The sequence below is a fragment of the Aethalodelphis obliquidens genome, unplaced genomic scaffold, assembly GCF_003676395.1.
Source record: "Aethalodelphis obliquidens isolate GAN/ISIS:26980383/991018 unplaced genomic scaffold, ASM367639v1 scaffold9, whole genome shotgun sequence".
Lineage (NCBI taxonomy): Eukaryota > Metazoa > Chordata > Mammalia > Artiodactyla > Delphinidae > Aethalodelphis > Aethalodelphis obliquidens.
This window is the reverse complement of record NW_020837953.1, coordinates 31758760-31771040: the sequence shown is the minus strand read 5'-3', so window position 1 is coordinate 31771040 and position 12281 is coordinate 31758760. Positions and strand designations below refer to the sequence as shown.

Below are 12281 nucleotides of genomic sequence, written 5' to 3'. Positions count from 1 at the left end.
CACACACACACACACACACACACACACACACACACACACACACACACACACACGGGTTTTCCTGATACCACTGATTAATGTTGCTCTTCCCCAGAGGCTGAAGGAGCGTTTTGCTTTGCTCACAGCTGTATTCCTGGTGCCGGACCCACAGTAATAACCACACCAGCCCCTGACATGGATTAAGTGTTTCTCTGTGCCAGCCATTGAGCCAAGTCCTTGGGGGCTCTGGGCCACCCTCCTCCCACAGGTCCCTGGTCCCCAGGGAGCAGCCCTCGACTCTATCAAAAACTCACACGGATTTATTAGAATATGAAAAAGATTCGGTTTCTTCTGTACAGGCGGCAGAGCGGCAGCAGCTGTGGTGGCTTTGAACATGGTTGTCAACGTCACCCTTGCATGGTGACTCCTGCCCCAAACAGCACTTACATGGAGAGGAGGGGGGACAGATGAGCACCCACTGCCCAGTCCATTGGGAAGGGGGACGCTCTGACTATTGCACAATCCTGGGGAAAGGAGTACCCTTGGGAGAAGGACAGACACCAGTAGGCCTGGGCCTGGCCCATGGTGGCAGTGGGAGTAGGAGTGTGTGCCTGTGAGCAAAGGCCTCTGGGGACCCAGGACTCAGCCCACCCACCAGCCCTGGCCGGTGGGAGATGCTCAGGGGAGGCCCCTACCCTGAGGACGGGGCTCCACAGCAAGCTGGGTGCAGTGCTTATAAGAGAGGTTCCAGGGGCCAGTGGGGGAGGGGAGAGGGATGAGAGAAAACAGGCCAGCGGGAACTGAGGGTCAGGCCCAAGAGAAAGAAGGTGCCAGGAGGCCTGGCATCTGTGAGTTAGAGAAAATCATGATTAGGGTGGGTATGTGAGCGGGTGAGGTCATTTCTGAAATCAGAGCCCTGGGGACAGAGGACTGTTTTGGGGGAGAGTGTTGGGCAGACAGGCACAAATGAGGATGGGTAATGCTCCAGAGTAGGATGGCTGGAGCTCTGTTCAGCTAGAGGTTTTCAAAAATGTTTTAAAAACAGGAATGCCCTCTGTGCAAATAGAATCTTACATGGAAGTGTGAACAAACAAAACAGATAAAAAGGCAGCACTCTCTGGTGCCCCTGACAGAAGCCCCTGAAGGGCCCAGTGGTCCCAGCTGGAGCACAGTTTGGAGAGCTGAGTCATATCATCGTCCAAAGCGCCTCAGCTCCAGACAGAGCTCAGAGATGCCCTCAGCCTGCAGCTCTGAGTAAGGACAGGTCAGGTGGCTGGCCAGGGTGACACAGCTGGCGGGAGGAGGGTGGGACAGCCATGGGTCACTGATCCCTCCCCCAGTCAGATGCCTGGTCCCCTAGTCTTAACGCTGTTAATGGAGGGACAACAGAGGCCCCGGCTCCTTCCCTTTCCAGGAAGGACCAAGGCTGAGCCAGAGGCTCTTTGGTTAGAAACTAAGATTGACTTCAGTGAGGAGGGTGACAGATTGGGAGGGGGCCTTCCGAGGTCTGGGAAACTCAGAGGCCCTGGTCTGGGTATGGGAGAGAGCTTGGATCAGGAAGGGCAGGGTTTGCCTCAGCCCAGCAGGTCTGCCAAAGGACTGGGAAGGCAGTTCTGGTGGGAGGGAGGGCGCTTCCCAGGAGGCAGGGGGAGCCGTGCTGCGGTGGGGGCTGTGGGCCCAGCTGCCATGCGACAGGGGGAGGGGCAGGGCCAATCCAGGTCGGGAAGGACGAGGGGAGCCCCGCCAGCAGACCCCTGCTCTGGTGGGAGAGTCTGTGGTGGGACGGGCATCGCCCGCTGGCCCCAGTGCTACTGGCCCTTGGGGATGAAAGGCTCTCCCTCCCCAGGCTCAGGATGGGGGCCTGGGTCACTGAGGCAGCGCTGCATCCTCTGGGAGCTGGGGCTGTCACTTGACGCAGGGGTGAAGACGTCGTCGGTGCCCGGGGACGAGAGCTCCTTGGTCCGCATCATGATGCCCCTGTCGTCCTCGTGGTCCTCCTTGGCCACCCTTCCTGGATCCCGGTTCAGCCCCAAGACCTTGCCCTTCAGCTCCTCGTTCACCAGGTCCACAGACTCAGGTGACTGCGGGGAAGCTGGGTCGATGGTGATCACAGGCAAGTCGGCCTTCGGCTCATAGGCCAGCGGGTCTGGGGACAGAGAGCCAGGCACAAGCTGGCTTGTGCCCCTGAGCCCTGCCCAGCGTGCGCCCCACCTCAGCCCGTGCCAGCAACTCCTACAGAACCTCAGCAATCCTGGCGCGCTTCAAATCACTCCACAGGGGCCTTTCCAGGCCCTTGTCAACACGGCAGATTGCTTTTCCTCCCCTCGGACTGGGGTCTAGAGGTAGGACTGTGTTCCCCTCCTCAGCCCTGGGGCTCCCATAGGAGTCCCTCCTCAGACCAAGAATTCAGGCTCCCTCCTGAGTCACCGGGTCCTGGAAGGCCTGCCCTTGTTTTCCCCACATGCTGGTGATCCCAACGGCGCAGCCGCCTCCAGCCTCCCTGCCAGGCACCCAGCTCCTCAGCATGAGCCCCACGTGGAGCGCTCTGTCCCTGGGGAGGACAGCAGGGCCACTCTTCTGCCCCCTTTGGTGAACCCCCAACTCTACCCGATGTAGGAGGAGCTTGGGAGGTCAGGGAGGGAGCAGCCCGTCCTCCCCGCGGGCTCTCTGAGGCCCATTCCTGTTGGAGCCTCATCCTCGAGATGGTGGCACTGTGTGCCCAGCCTTGAGGCCCCTCGCCCAGCACCCTACGCCCTGCCTTACCTGAGCCAATGCGGGCCCGCGACATGGTGGGCGAGTCCAGCTTGTGGGCCGGCACCGTCAGGTAGTTGTTGATCTGACAGAGGAAGGGCAGACAGGGGTGAGCATGGGTGGCCCCTCTGGACGGCACCCAAGGCCAGTGGCCACACCCTCCTTTGGTGTGTCTGGGGTGCCCGCTCCCTCTCTGCCCGGGCCAGTGCTAGGTCCTGAGGGCTTGGCCCAGCCTCTTGTCAAGCTCTGCAACCTCCGGGGTGGCCTTGAACACCCCCCTCGCTGCCCCGCCTCTCCCACGGTGACACTTGCCCAGACTCTAGCTCCAGCCCACACCTACCCCTGAGGTACAGACCCAGAGAGTCAACTCAGGAGTGTCAACCTGGGCCCTGGATGGCCCCCAGGTATCTCAATGCAACACGCTGGCACTGAACTCAGCTTCTCATCCTCCTTCAAAAGCTGTCCCCTCCTTGGTGCCCCCTCTCCCAGCCACCACTCCCGACTACCCCAGTGGAAGGCTAGACGCGACCCCTGACGCCTTCTCCTCTTCCCTCAGTCCCACCTCAGTCTGGTGACCAAGTCTTGCTGCTTCCACCTCCTTCCTCCTTGAAGCTACCTGCTCCTTCCCTCCCCCCGCCACTGCCCTGAGCCGGGCCACCCCCACTGCTCCCCATGTCGTTCCCTTGCTTAGAACCCTCCTTCGTGACTCTCCACGCCCTTGGAATAAAGCCCAAACCCTAACACCATTAACAAGCTTCCTGGAAAGCTGAGCCCCCTCAGTCCGTGGTCAGCAGCTTATGCCCAGCTTCTTCCTTCCGCCTGGACCTCCCTCTGCCACACTCCCTCCCCTGTGGCTCTTAATCCTAAGCATACGCTGACCACTTCCTTGTTCAAGGTGCTCGGGGCCCCTTGCACTTCCTGTCCTGCACGGGCTACTGCGTGAGAAGCTCCGTAAGGGAGGGACTGGGCCAGTTCACCACCGGATTCACAGAGGGTGCTCTGCTGCTTGGCACTTAGGAACCGCTCCACAAATGCTTTCTGAACAAATGAATGAAGGCGTGTGTGCCTTGCTTTGTGACTTTGGACAGGTCCCTTTCCCCTGAGCCTTAGTTTTCTCACTAGAAAATGAGGGGTTAGAGCACATGGATAGACTCTTCTAGCTCTGATGCCTGAGGACACAATGGGGAAGGGGGCCTCTTTGCTGCTCTGAGTGGGGAAGAGGGAGAGAAGGCAGCTTTCTGGAACCCGCCCTGGGGCTCAGCCTTTGAAACAAGTGGAGGAGGCCGAAAAACCAGATCCGAGTGGCTATCTCCAAAAGGGCCTGGTGGTGGCGGTGCAGGAAGAGGAAGAATCCAGGCTCCCGGAGAAAGGTGGGAACCAGCTCCAGTCCCAGACACACCTTCTGCTCCAGTTGCCGGGCCTTCTGTCTCTGGAGCAGCATCTGGTTCCAGGCCTCCTCGTAGGGGTCTGCCACCAGCGTGTGTCTGTTGTAGGACCGCAGCTGTGGGAGGAACAGTTGTCAGGCAGGGCAGGCCCCAGAAGCTGGGCCTGGAGGGGCTGGGCGGCTCTGGGCGTGTGGCGCAGGGCTGGAGCAGAGAGGGGGCGGAGGGGCTCCTCTACTGTAGGGGGGCTGGGTGGGGAGCAGCTCCTCACCCGCTGCCTGGTCTTCTGCAAGTTATTCCTCAGGATTTTGCGGATCTCCTCTTCCTTGTCCTTGGACAGTGCTGGCAGGATGCGCTCGGCAGGCAGGGACTTGGGGTGGATGTTCCTGGGATAACGGGGCACAGATGAGAAAACTCCTGGGACCCTGGGGCCTGCTGGGCTGGGCAAGAAGGGTCTCCCCGGGATGGCCGGGGTGGGGGGTGGGCCAAGCCTCTGGTCCTCAGTGTGGCCCTGCAGCTCTCCCGCCCACCCCGGTAGGATGCCCCAGGGGGCCTGCTCCAGGTGCGCGTCGAGGGGTCAGTGCGCCTGCAGAGGCTGCCAGGGTTGGCCACTAGCACTCACTGCATGGAGACGGTGGAGACGGCAGAGGGGATCTTGCCCATGCCCCCACTTTCCACCAGCTCGATAGCCTGCTTCATCTCCATCTTGTGGTAGAAAGCGATAAGCTGGGGCTCCTTGGAGCGCTCGCCAGCTATCAGACACTTCTTCACATACTTCTTATTAAACCGATTGAGCCTGGTGGGAGGAGGGAGGACATGGATGAAGCCACCTCCTGGGATGGGTTGATGCCCAGGCCCCGGGAGACCCTTACCTGCCCCTCCCACCCTCCTGCCCACAAGGCCTGCCACCTACTTGTCCTTCCAGTGGTGGTGGCCGTAGTGGCCACAGATGTCCTCGATGCCTGTCAGAAGGTGGTCCAGGAACTGAAACGGGCCCAGGGCCAGGTCAAGCCTTACTACTGGGCTCCTCCCCTACCAAGACTTCTGAATGGGCGCCCCCCTTCCACCCTAGTGCAGCTCTGCTCAGCCCAGCCCTATAGTTCCAGGACCAGCCAGGAGGTGGCACCTATACCTCACTCATCCTGAACCCCAGGGAAACCTCAAGCCCTCTGGCCACTGGGGCCCGGCTGAGACCGCTTCTCTGAACCCACTTGTGCCGACGCCTGGGATAGGTTTCTGCAGAGGCAGAGACTGCGTGACGCCCCTTCCTCAAGTTCTAGGCTGCTCGTACCACACCCCCCTATGGTGTGACCTGGTGACCTCAGGAGGCTGAAGGACCACCCGGGCACTGGGATGAGGGAGGAGGGGCTGACTGAGGGCATGGACGCGAGGCCTAGCTGCTCCCCAGCTGCCGGAGCCTCCTCCTGCAACACGGGGCCCAGGCCCAGCTTCCAGTACCTGAGTGTGGATCTCCTCGTTGATAGAGCGCTTCGTTTCTTGCTTTTTCTTCACAGCCAGGAGGTCTACCAGGGGCCGAATGGTCATGCCCTGGAGGGCAGGTGGGTGTCAGGCACTGTAGCTCTGCTACTCTGGCAGGGAGGCCACAGAGGTACCCCACCCCAGGCTCCTTGAGTCTGCCCTCTGCTCTGAGGTCCCCGATCTCCCAACCTCCCAGCAGCACTTACAGAAAGCAGGTCCTTAAGGCCCGCTTCTTTCCAAAGACACAGCCAGCGGTTTCACAGCCCATCCAGCCAAGTGACTCACACACAAGGCATCTAGCCCAGGTCAGGGGTCAGAGGGCCTGGGTTCAAGTGTGAGCTCCACCACAGATGCATTCTGTCACCCCAGGGAAGTCAGGCCTGGCTAACAGGGAGGACCACCTCTGCTCCGCCCCCCTTGCAGGACTGCCACCCAGGAGGACCTAGGAAGAGCAGCAGCAACTAATTTAACTGCACACTTGCCATGTGCCAGGACCAATTGTGTTTTACTAGGATTAGCACTTCAATACCCACAATGACCCTAAGAGGGAAGCCCATTCATTATCCTCATTTTACAGATGAGAAAACTGAGACTCAAAGAGGTTAAGTAACTTCCTAAGGTCTCACAGAAGTAGTAAAGCTGGATTCAAACTCAGGCAGGGAGGTCCCTACCTCAAAGCTGCTTTCATTAAAAATGGGCTTGGTAGGGCTTCCCTGGTGGTGCAGTGGTTGAGAATCCGCCTGCCCATGCAGGGGACACGGGTTCGAGCCCTGGTCTGGGAAGATCCCACATGCCACGGAGCAACTAAGCCCGTGTGCCACAACTACAGAGCCTGCGCTCTAGAGCCCGCAAGCCACTACTGAAGCCCGTGTGCCCAGAGCCCGTGCTCCCTAACAACAGAAGCCACCACAATGAGAGCCCGCGCACCACAACGAAGAGTAGCCCCCACTAGCTGCAACTAGAGAAAAGCCCGCACGCAGCAACTAAGACCCAATGCAGCCAAAAATAAATAAATAAATTTATATTTTAAAAAAAGGGCTTGGTAAACCATTAGCATATACAACTGCAAAGTCAAGGTGGAAGCAGGGCAAGATGACAAAAGAGGCAGTCCCCTCTGCTTTTAAAGGACAGAAAAAACAAGTCCAGCCCGAGGAAGTTTCCTCTGTACTGTTTTTTCCCCGAGAAGGCAATGATGTTTCCCATCTAGGGCCTGGCCAGGATTAGTGTCCAGGAAAGATGGAGGGGATGGTAGAGAAACAGAGGCCCAGACAGGGTGTTTCTCACTTGCCCAAGGTCACAGGTCAGATAAGGAAAAGCAATTTACATCATCTCAGGCTGGGCTTCCTTGGGGACTCTGAGGGCGATGAGGCTCTCAGCTAAGTCTGGGTTGTTTAAATGCACAGGAATCACGGCCAGCAGGCTGGAAGGATTCTTCAGAATCATCCAGTTCAGTCCCCTCACTTCACAGATGGGGATCTGAGACCCAGAGATGGGAGGAGAGTCCTTCCCGGGGTCACAGTGATAACAGCAGAGCTCTGGCTAACTCCAGACCTCCTGCTGGCCAGCTCAGGGACCTTTCCAGTTCCCCATGTTGCGCTATTATTCCCATTTTACAGATGCAGCAACTAAGATCCTAAGACATTAAACCACTTCCTTAAGCCCCTACAATGAGCATCATGGGCCTGCTGACTGGACCCACTCCTCTTAATGCTATCTGGATTCCTAACTAAACTAGGCAGCAGTCTGGTTACTTTACATTCTGATTGGTCACTTTTCAATGACGCATGATCACAACTCTCCCTTTACAATTTAGGACACTGGGGCCCAGAAAGGGGGAGTGGCTTGTCCCTGTGATAACTGCACTAGTTATCAGTGGAGCTGGGACTAGAACCCATGGGCCCCCTCTTGGGTCACGTGCTTCCTCTTTCCTGCTAGAGTCAGGGTCCCCAGGCAGGGCTGCTCCACCCTGTCCAGCACCTGCACAAAGACGGTGAAGAAGATGACGGTGATGATGGCCGTGAGGAACAGGTCACACATGGGAAAGTGCTTCTTGTCCAGGAGGTAGCCCAGGGAGAAGGCGATGGCCCCTCGCAGGCCCCCGTAGGCAATGATGAACTGGTCCTTGGGGGTCAGTTTCACGATGCGGAACTTGTTGATGAACCAGGTCAGGCCCAGCACGCCTGCCGGAGAGGGGAAGAGAGGGGTCAGGCTGTCCCAGACCCTCCTGGCTTCTGCAGCAGAGAGACTTCTCTGTCTGGAGGAAGCCTCCACTAGTAAGCCCACCCGGCTCACTCGTTTCTCGGGTCCCTCGGCCCAACATGCTCCAGATCCCTCAATCCAAGAGCTGGGTGGATCTTCAATTTAAGGGGGGCCCTCAACCTGGATATATTTTAGAGACATTACAGAGGCCTCCAGTGGCTGGAGGTCAGGGGGGGATGGGAAAAGAGACGGCCACAAGTTGACACCTATTAAATAGGACGGATCTACTTTGTGTGTTTGAAATCTTCCGTAATAAAAAGTTATTTAAAAATGCAGAGTTCAGAGTCCAATCTCAACCCACAGAACCAGAATTTCTGGAGGATTAAAGGGGTTTTAAGACAGTGCAGCAAGTAAATGCGACGGCCAGACCTAACCTCAGAGAGGAGGTGAGATCCAGAGCGGGGAAGCCGTGCCATCACTGAGGTAATGTGTGTCTGGCAGGTGAAGCAGCAGCCAAGGGCCTAAGGCCTGGTCCCCGTGCGCACCCCCGGCTAGCAGCAGAGGTTGGAAGGAACTGCAGGCAGCTTTGAAAGTGCTAAAGTCCAGACACTCACAGACCTGGCTCTGTGGGCCTCCACTGGCACACCATGACTGTCTCCCCAGAGATCACGGATGCACCTCAAGCACGTCCCTCTCCCCTCAAAGGCCCATCATGGCCTCAGCACTGCAGACAGCAGGAGTGGGGAAGCCCAGCCAGGAGCCAACCCCAGCCCCTCCACCCAGCGCACTTCTCACACACACACAGACACACACACAGCACCCACCCCCAGCACGCACACACACCTCCCCTGGCTCGGGCCCGGGACCTCACCCAGCACTCGGGCGATGAGGCAGAAGAGCAGGGTGCTGATGACAAAGGTCCAGTTCCAGTGGTGGGAGCCGGCCACGGTGGAGACGCCGAGGAAGATGAAGATGAGGGTCTCGCTGACGCTGCTCCACATCTTCAGGAAATACTTGATGGTCGTGTGGGACTTGTGGGAGATGTTGGCCTCCACGTAGGGGCGCATCACCACTCCCGAGGCAATGAGTCTGGGGTCAGGGAAGCGCGGGGTTCAGGGTTCAGAGTCAAGCTGCACCCTCCCAAAGCGCCTCCACAGCCAGGGAGGCGGACAGGTGCCCGTCTCCTGAGCTCCCCTTACGAGTCAGACGCCCCTGAGGGCTTCGCACACCTGTTCTCACTCAATCCTCTCACCCAACCCTGTAGACACAGGCATATTCTTGTGTTTTCTAGACGAGAGATCTGAGACTTGTAGAAATAAAGTCGCCTGCCCACGGCCACACGGCCAGCGAGTGGCAGAGCTGAGACGCAAACGAAGGGCTGCCCAGCTCCTAGGCCTGTTCCTTCTCCCCGAGGCCACGCTGCCACTCCACCTTACAGAAGTCAGGTCTGCGACCTCAGGTTTATCCCCCCGAGTGTGGCGTCCCTTTAACCTGTGGGGGTCCCCACGGGGAGCTCTCTTCCGAGCAGCAGCCCGAGGCCTCCCAGCCTGGTGCCCACACCTGGGCCCCATTCCTGCTGGCCCAGCCTCCTCGCGGTCACCCCCAGTGCCCCACACTTCCAGTGGCCTTCCCTACTGTGAGCACCTTTGCACCTCACTGCCCCTCCACACTCCCCTGGCTTCAAGACCTGTCTGGGGCCTCAGGACCTCCAGGACCCTCACTTCAAGGGAAGCCTGGAGCCTCCTTGCTGGGGCTGCTGAGGGCAGCAGCAAGCGCGAGTGACTGTGTCCGGCTACCACCAAGGGGTTCCCTTTGCGACAAACGAGGGGAAGAAATAGCTGGGCTGAGACTTTCCAGAACCTTAAACTCAGTGCTTCAGGGGCAGCCCCGGGACCTGGAGTCTGGATCTGGGCGATGGGCGCTGGGTAGCTCCCTTTGACCCTACCAGCCTGGGGAATCTGAGTTGGCAGCCCCCCACACCACGCCCAGACTCACGCCATGATGCCCGACAGGTGGAAGAGCTCGGCTGACAGGTAGGCCATGTAGCTGTAGAGGAAGACGAAGAGCGGCTCGATGACGCGGATGTGGGAGGTGAACCGGGAGGTGAAGGCTGCGATGACCCCGTAGACCACGCCCACAAACACCCCGCCCAGGGACACCACAAAGAAGCTCAGGAAGCCGAGGACGATGTCCACGATGCCCACGCGGTCGTAGTTGGCAAACTCCTCAAAGAGGTGATACAGGACCTAGGAAGAGTGCGCAGGTTGGTCGGCAGGATGCCCCACGGCTCCCTGGGGTCCACCCAGGGTGATCCTATCCCCTCCGCTGACCACGGCCATGTGGTAGCAGAGAAACCCTAGCACCAACCAGGTGCCCAAACCACCGTCCTCGGGGCCAGAGGGTCTTCGGGCCTGCAACATGCTGCACAGGTGAAGAGCACAGCTCTGCGGTCAAACCACCCGGGTTGAAATTCTGGCTCTGCCGTTCCCCAGTTGTACACGTGAGGCAAATTACTCAATCTCCCTGTGCTTTAGTTTTCCTGACCAGAAAATAGGGGTAATAGTCCCGACTTTACAGGGCTATTGTGAGATTAAATTCGTCGATGAAGGCCAAGTGCCTATCACAGTATTAGCTGCTACTGCACCAAGTCCGCCTCTCATATCCTTGCCTGGATTTCGGTTTTTCCTTCGGCACAAAGCAGGGGGAGTTCAGATAATGAACTAGGACAGGACTTAACCGCTGAAGTTCTCTGAAAATATACACGGCCAGGCCATACATACCCGACTTGGACTGTCTGGAAGTGGGGCCCAGAAATCTCTGCTCAACGGGTGGTTGCAATGAACCACCAGGTTCAGGCACTGTGGGACGAGAGGCTCTCCATGGCTTCCCCACCTCCGGGCGGGGGAAATAAACGGTCATTGTATCACTACCATCAGACCTCAAGCGGCACTTCATACACAGTAAAGCGCTTTGATTATGGTCATGCTGCTCGACACACTACAGCCTGAAGAGGTAGGCAGGCTAAGGATGCTTGTTCCTTTGCTAAACTTAGGCTCAGAGGAGTGAAGCAACTTGCCAGACGGCCCCCAGCCCAGGAGCAGCAGAACCGGGCCTAGAGCGTGTTCCCTGACAGCCGTGGATGGGGCCTCCCCGGGCATTCAGCTTGGAGGTTCTGCCCCCTCTCAGGTGCTGGCTGCTTGGCCTGCTCCGAAACAGCTCTACCTAGAAACCAGCTGGGGAGTGTCCAGGCCCGGGGGACGCTGAGGGAGTGGGGAAGAGGACCTGAGGGTCCCTGAGACAGAACCCTCCGAAGCCCCCAGTACCTGGGCCACACCTGGAAGCAGGGCACCTTTGCTCCAGGGCAAAGGCCTGAGGTCACTCAGCTTGGGGCAGCCTTCAGCTCTACTGTCTGGAAAATGGGGCACTCACACCCATGCCCAGAGCTCTAGAAAGGGCCTGACTGGGGCTAGGCAGGAAGGGGAGATGCCAAGCACTGGCCAGTCCCCGGTGCTGCCAGGACACAGCTGTCTGGGAGACAGGGCAGGGCTCCGGTGAAGGACAGCAGTGCATTCTCAGCCCTGGGCTACCTAAACTTACTCCTGGCCTGAGGAAATTCATGGGCCCCTAAAGTGCACCACCTGGGCCAATGGGGCATGTATAGAGGGCAAGGTCCTCCTTTCTGGCCTGGTACCACTGTCACTGGGACTAGAGAAGCAGAGTAGCATACTGGTAAGCGTTTGGACTCTGGACTCAGACTGTGTAGATCTGAACCCCAGTTACATCATTTATCAGCTAATATGACCTTGGACGAGTTCCTTAGTCTCTCAGTGCCTCAGTTTCCTCACCTGGAAAACTGGGGAAAATTACCATGCTAAGCTCATGGAGTTTCTGTGCAGATTAGATGAGACAATACATATTCCGACAGGAAGTACTCAGTGAACACCAGCGATTACCACCAACGCTGCCACCGTCTTGGGGAGGCGTGGCCGTGGCCCAAGGTGGCTGGACTGAGGTATCCACTCTTGCAACCACGCCCTGCTGCTCCCCAGTAGTGCCAACCTGAACCCCAACACCCAGATCCTCTGGGGAGGGCTTCGTCTCTGGCACTCACTGATTTTGCAGACATCAGTGAGTGTGACTCCTGTCAGAACCCCGGGAGGATGACAGGCTAAGCACTGCAATCCCTGTTACAGATGGGGCAACAGGCTGGTGTGGTAACCCTGGGCAAGAAGAGACAGGACAGACGCCAGCCTGCTCAGGTCAGGCTGCTGCTCCACCAGCCTCACGAGGAGCTGATGAGGGTGGCGGGGAAGGAAGAGGGAGAGGAAGCCCAGGCTGTCAGCAGCCGACCACCACCGTCTGTTGCTTCTTTCAGGTGCGGCTTCCTGAGGGGCTGGGGGGGAAGTGGGAGTGTGTGTGCGAGCGTGCACACGTGTCCTTGTGTTTTCCTGTGCGGGCAGCTGCTCTCTGAGGGGTCCAGCTAGGAGGGGG

General features: G+C 58.4%; 1 protein-coding gene across 3 annotated transcripts in view; it reads right to left on the bottom strand.

Moving 5' to 3' along the window:
* Positions 1-277: 277 nt before the first annotated feature.
* The window catches only part of SLC9A1 (solute carrier family 9 member A1), a 49412-nt gene continuing 37408 nt past the window's right edge, over positions 278-12281 (bottom strand). Inside the window, exons 3-12 of one of the 3 annotated variants that reach the window (XM_027109554.1) lie at positions 9786-10036; positions 8662-8879; positions 7569-7771; positions 5571-5660; positions 5026-5096; positions 4735-4908; positions 4384-4498; positions 4130-4231; positions 2743-2815; positions 278-2125 (exon numbers count right to left, since the gene is read on the bottom strand). In XM_027109554.1, coding sequence (XP_026965355.1) covers positions 1788-2125; positions 2743-2815; positions 4130-4231; positions 4384-4498; positions 4735-4908; positions 5026-5096; positions 5571-5660; positions 7569-7771; positions 8662-8879; positions 9786-10036 — 1635 coding nt within the window. In that variant the 3' untranslated portion in view covers positions 278-1787. The other 2 variants (XM_027109553.1, XM_027109555.1) reach the window with 2 other exon arrangements.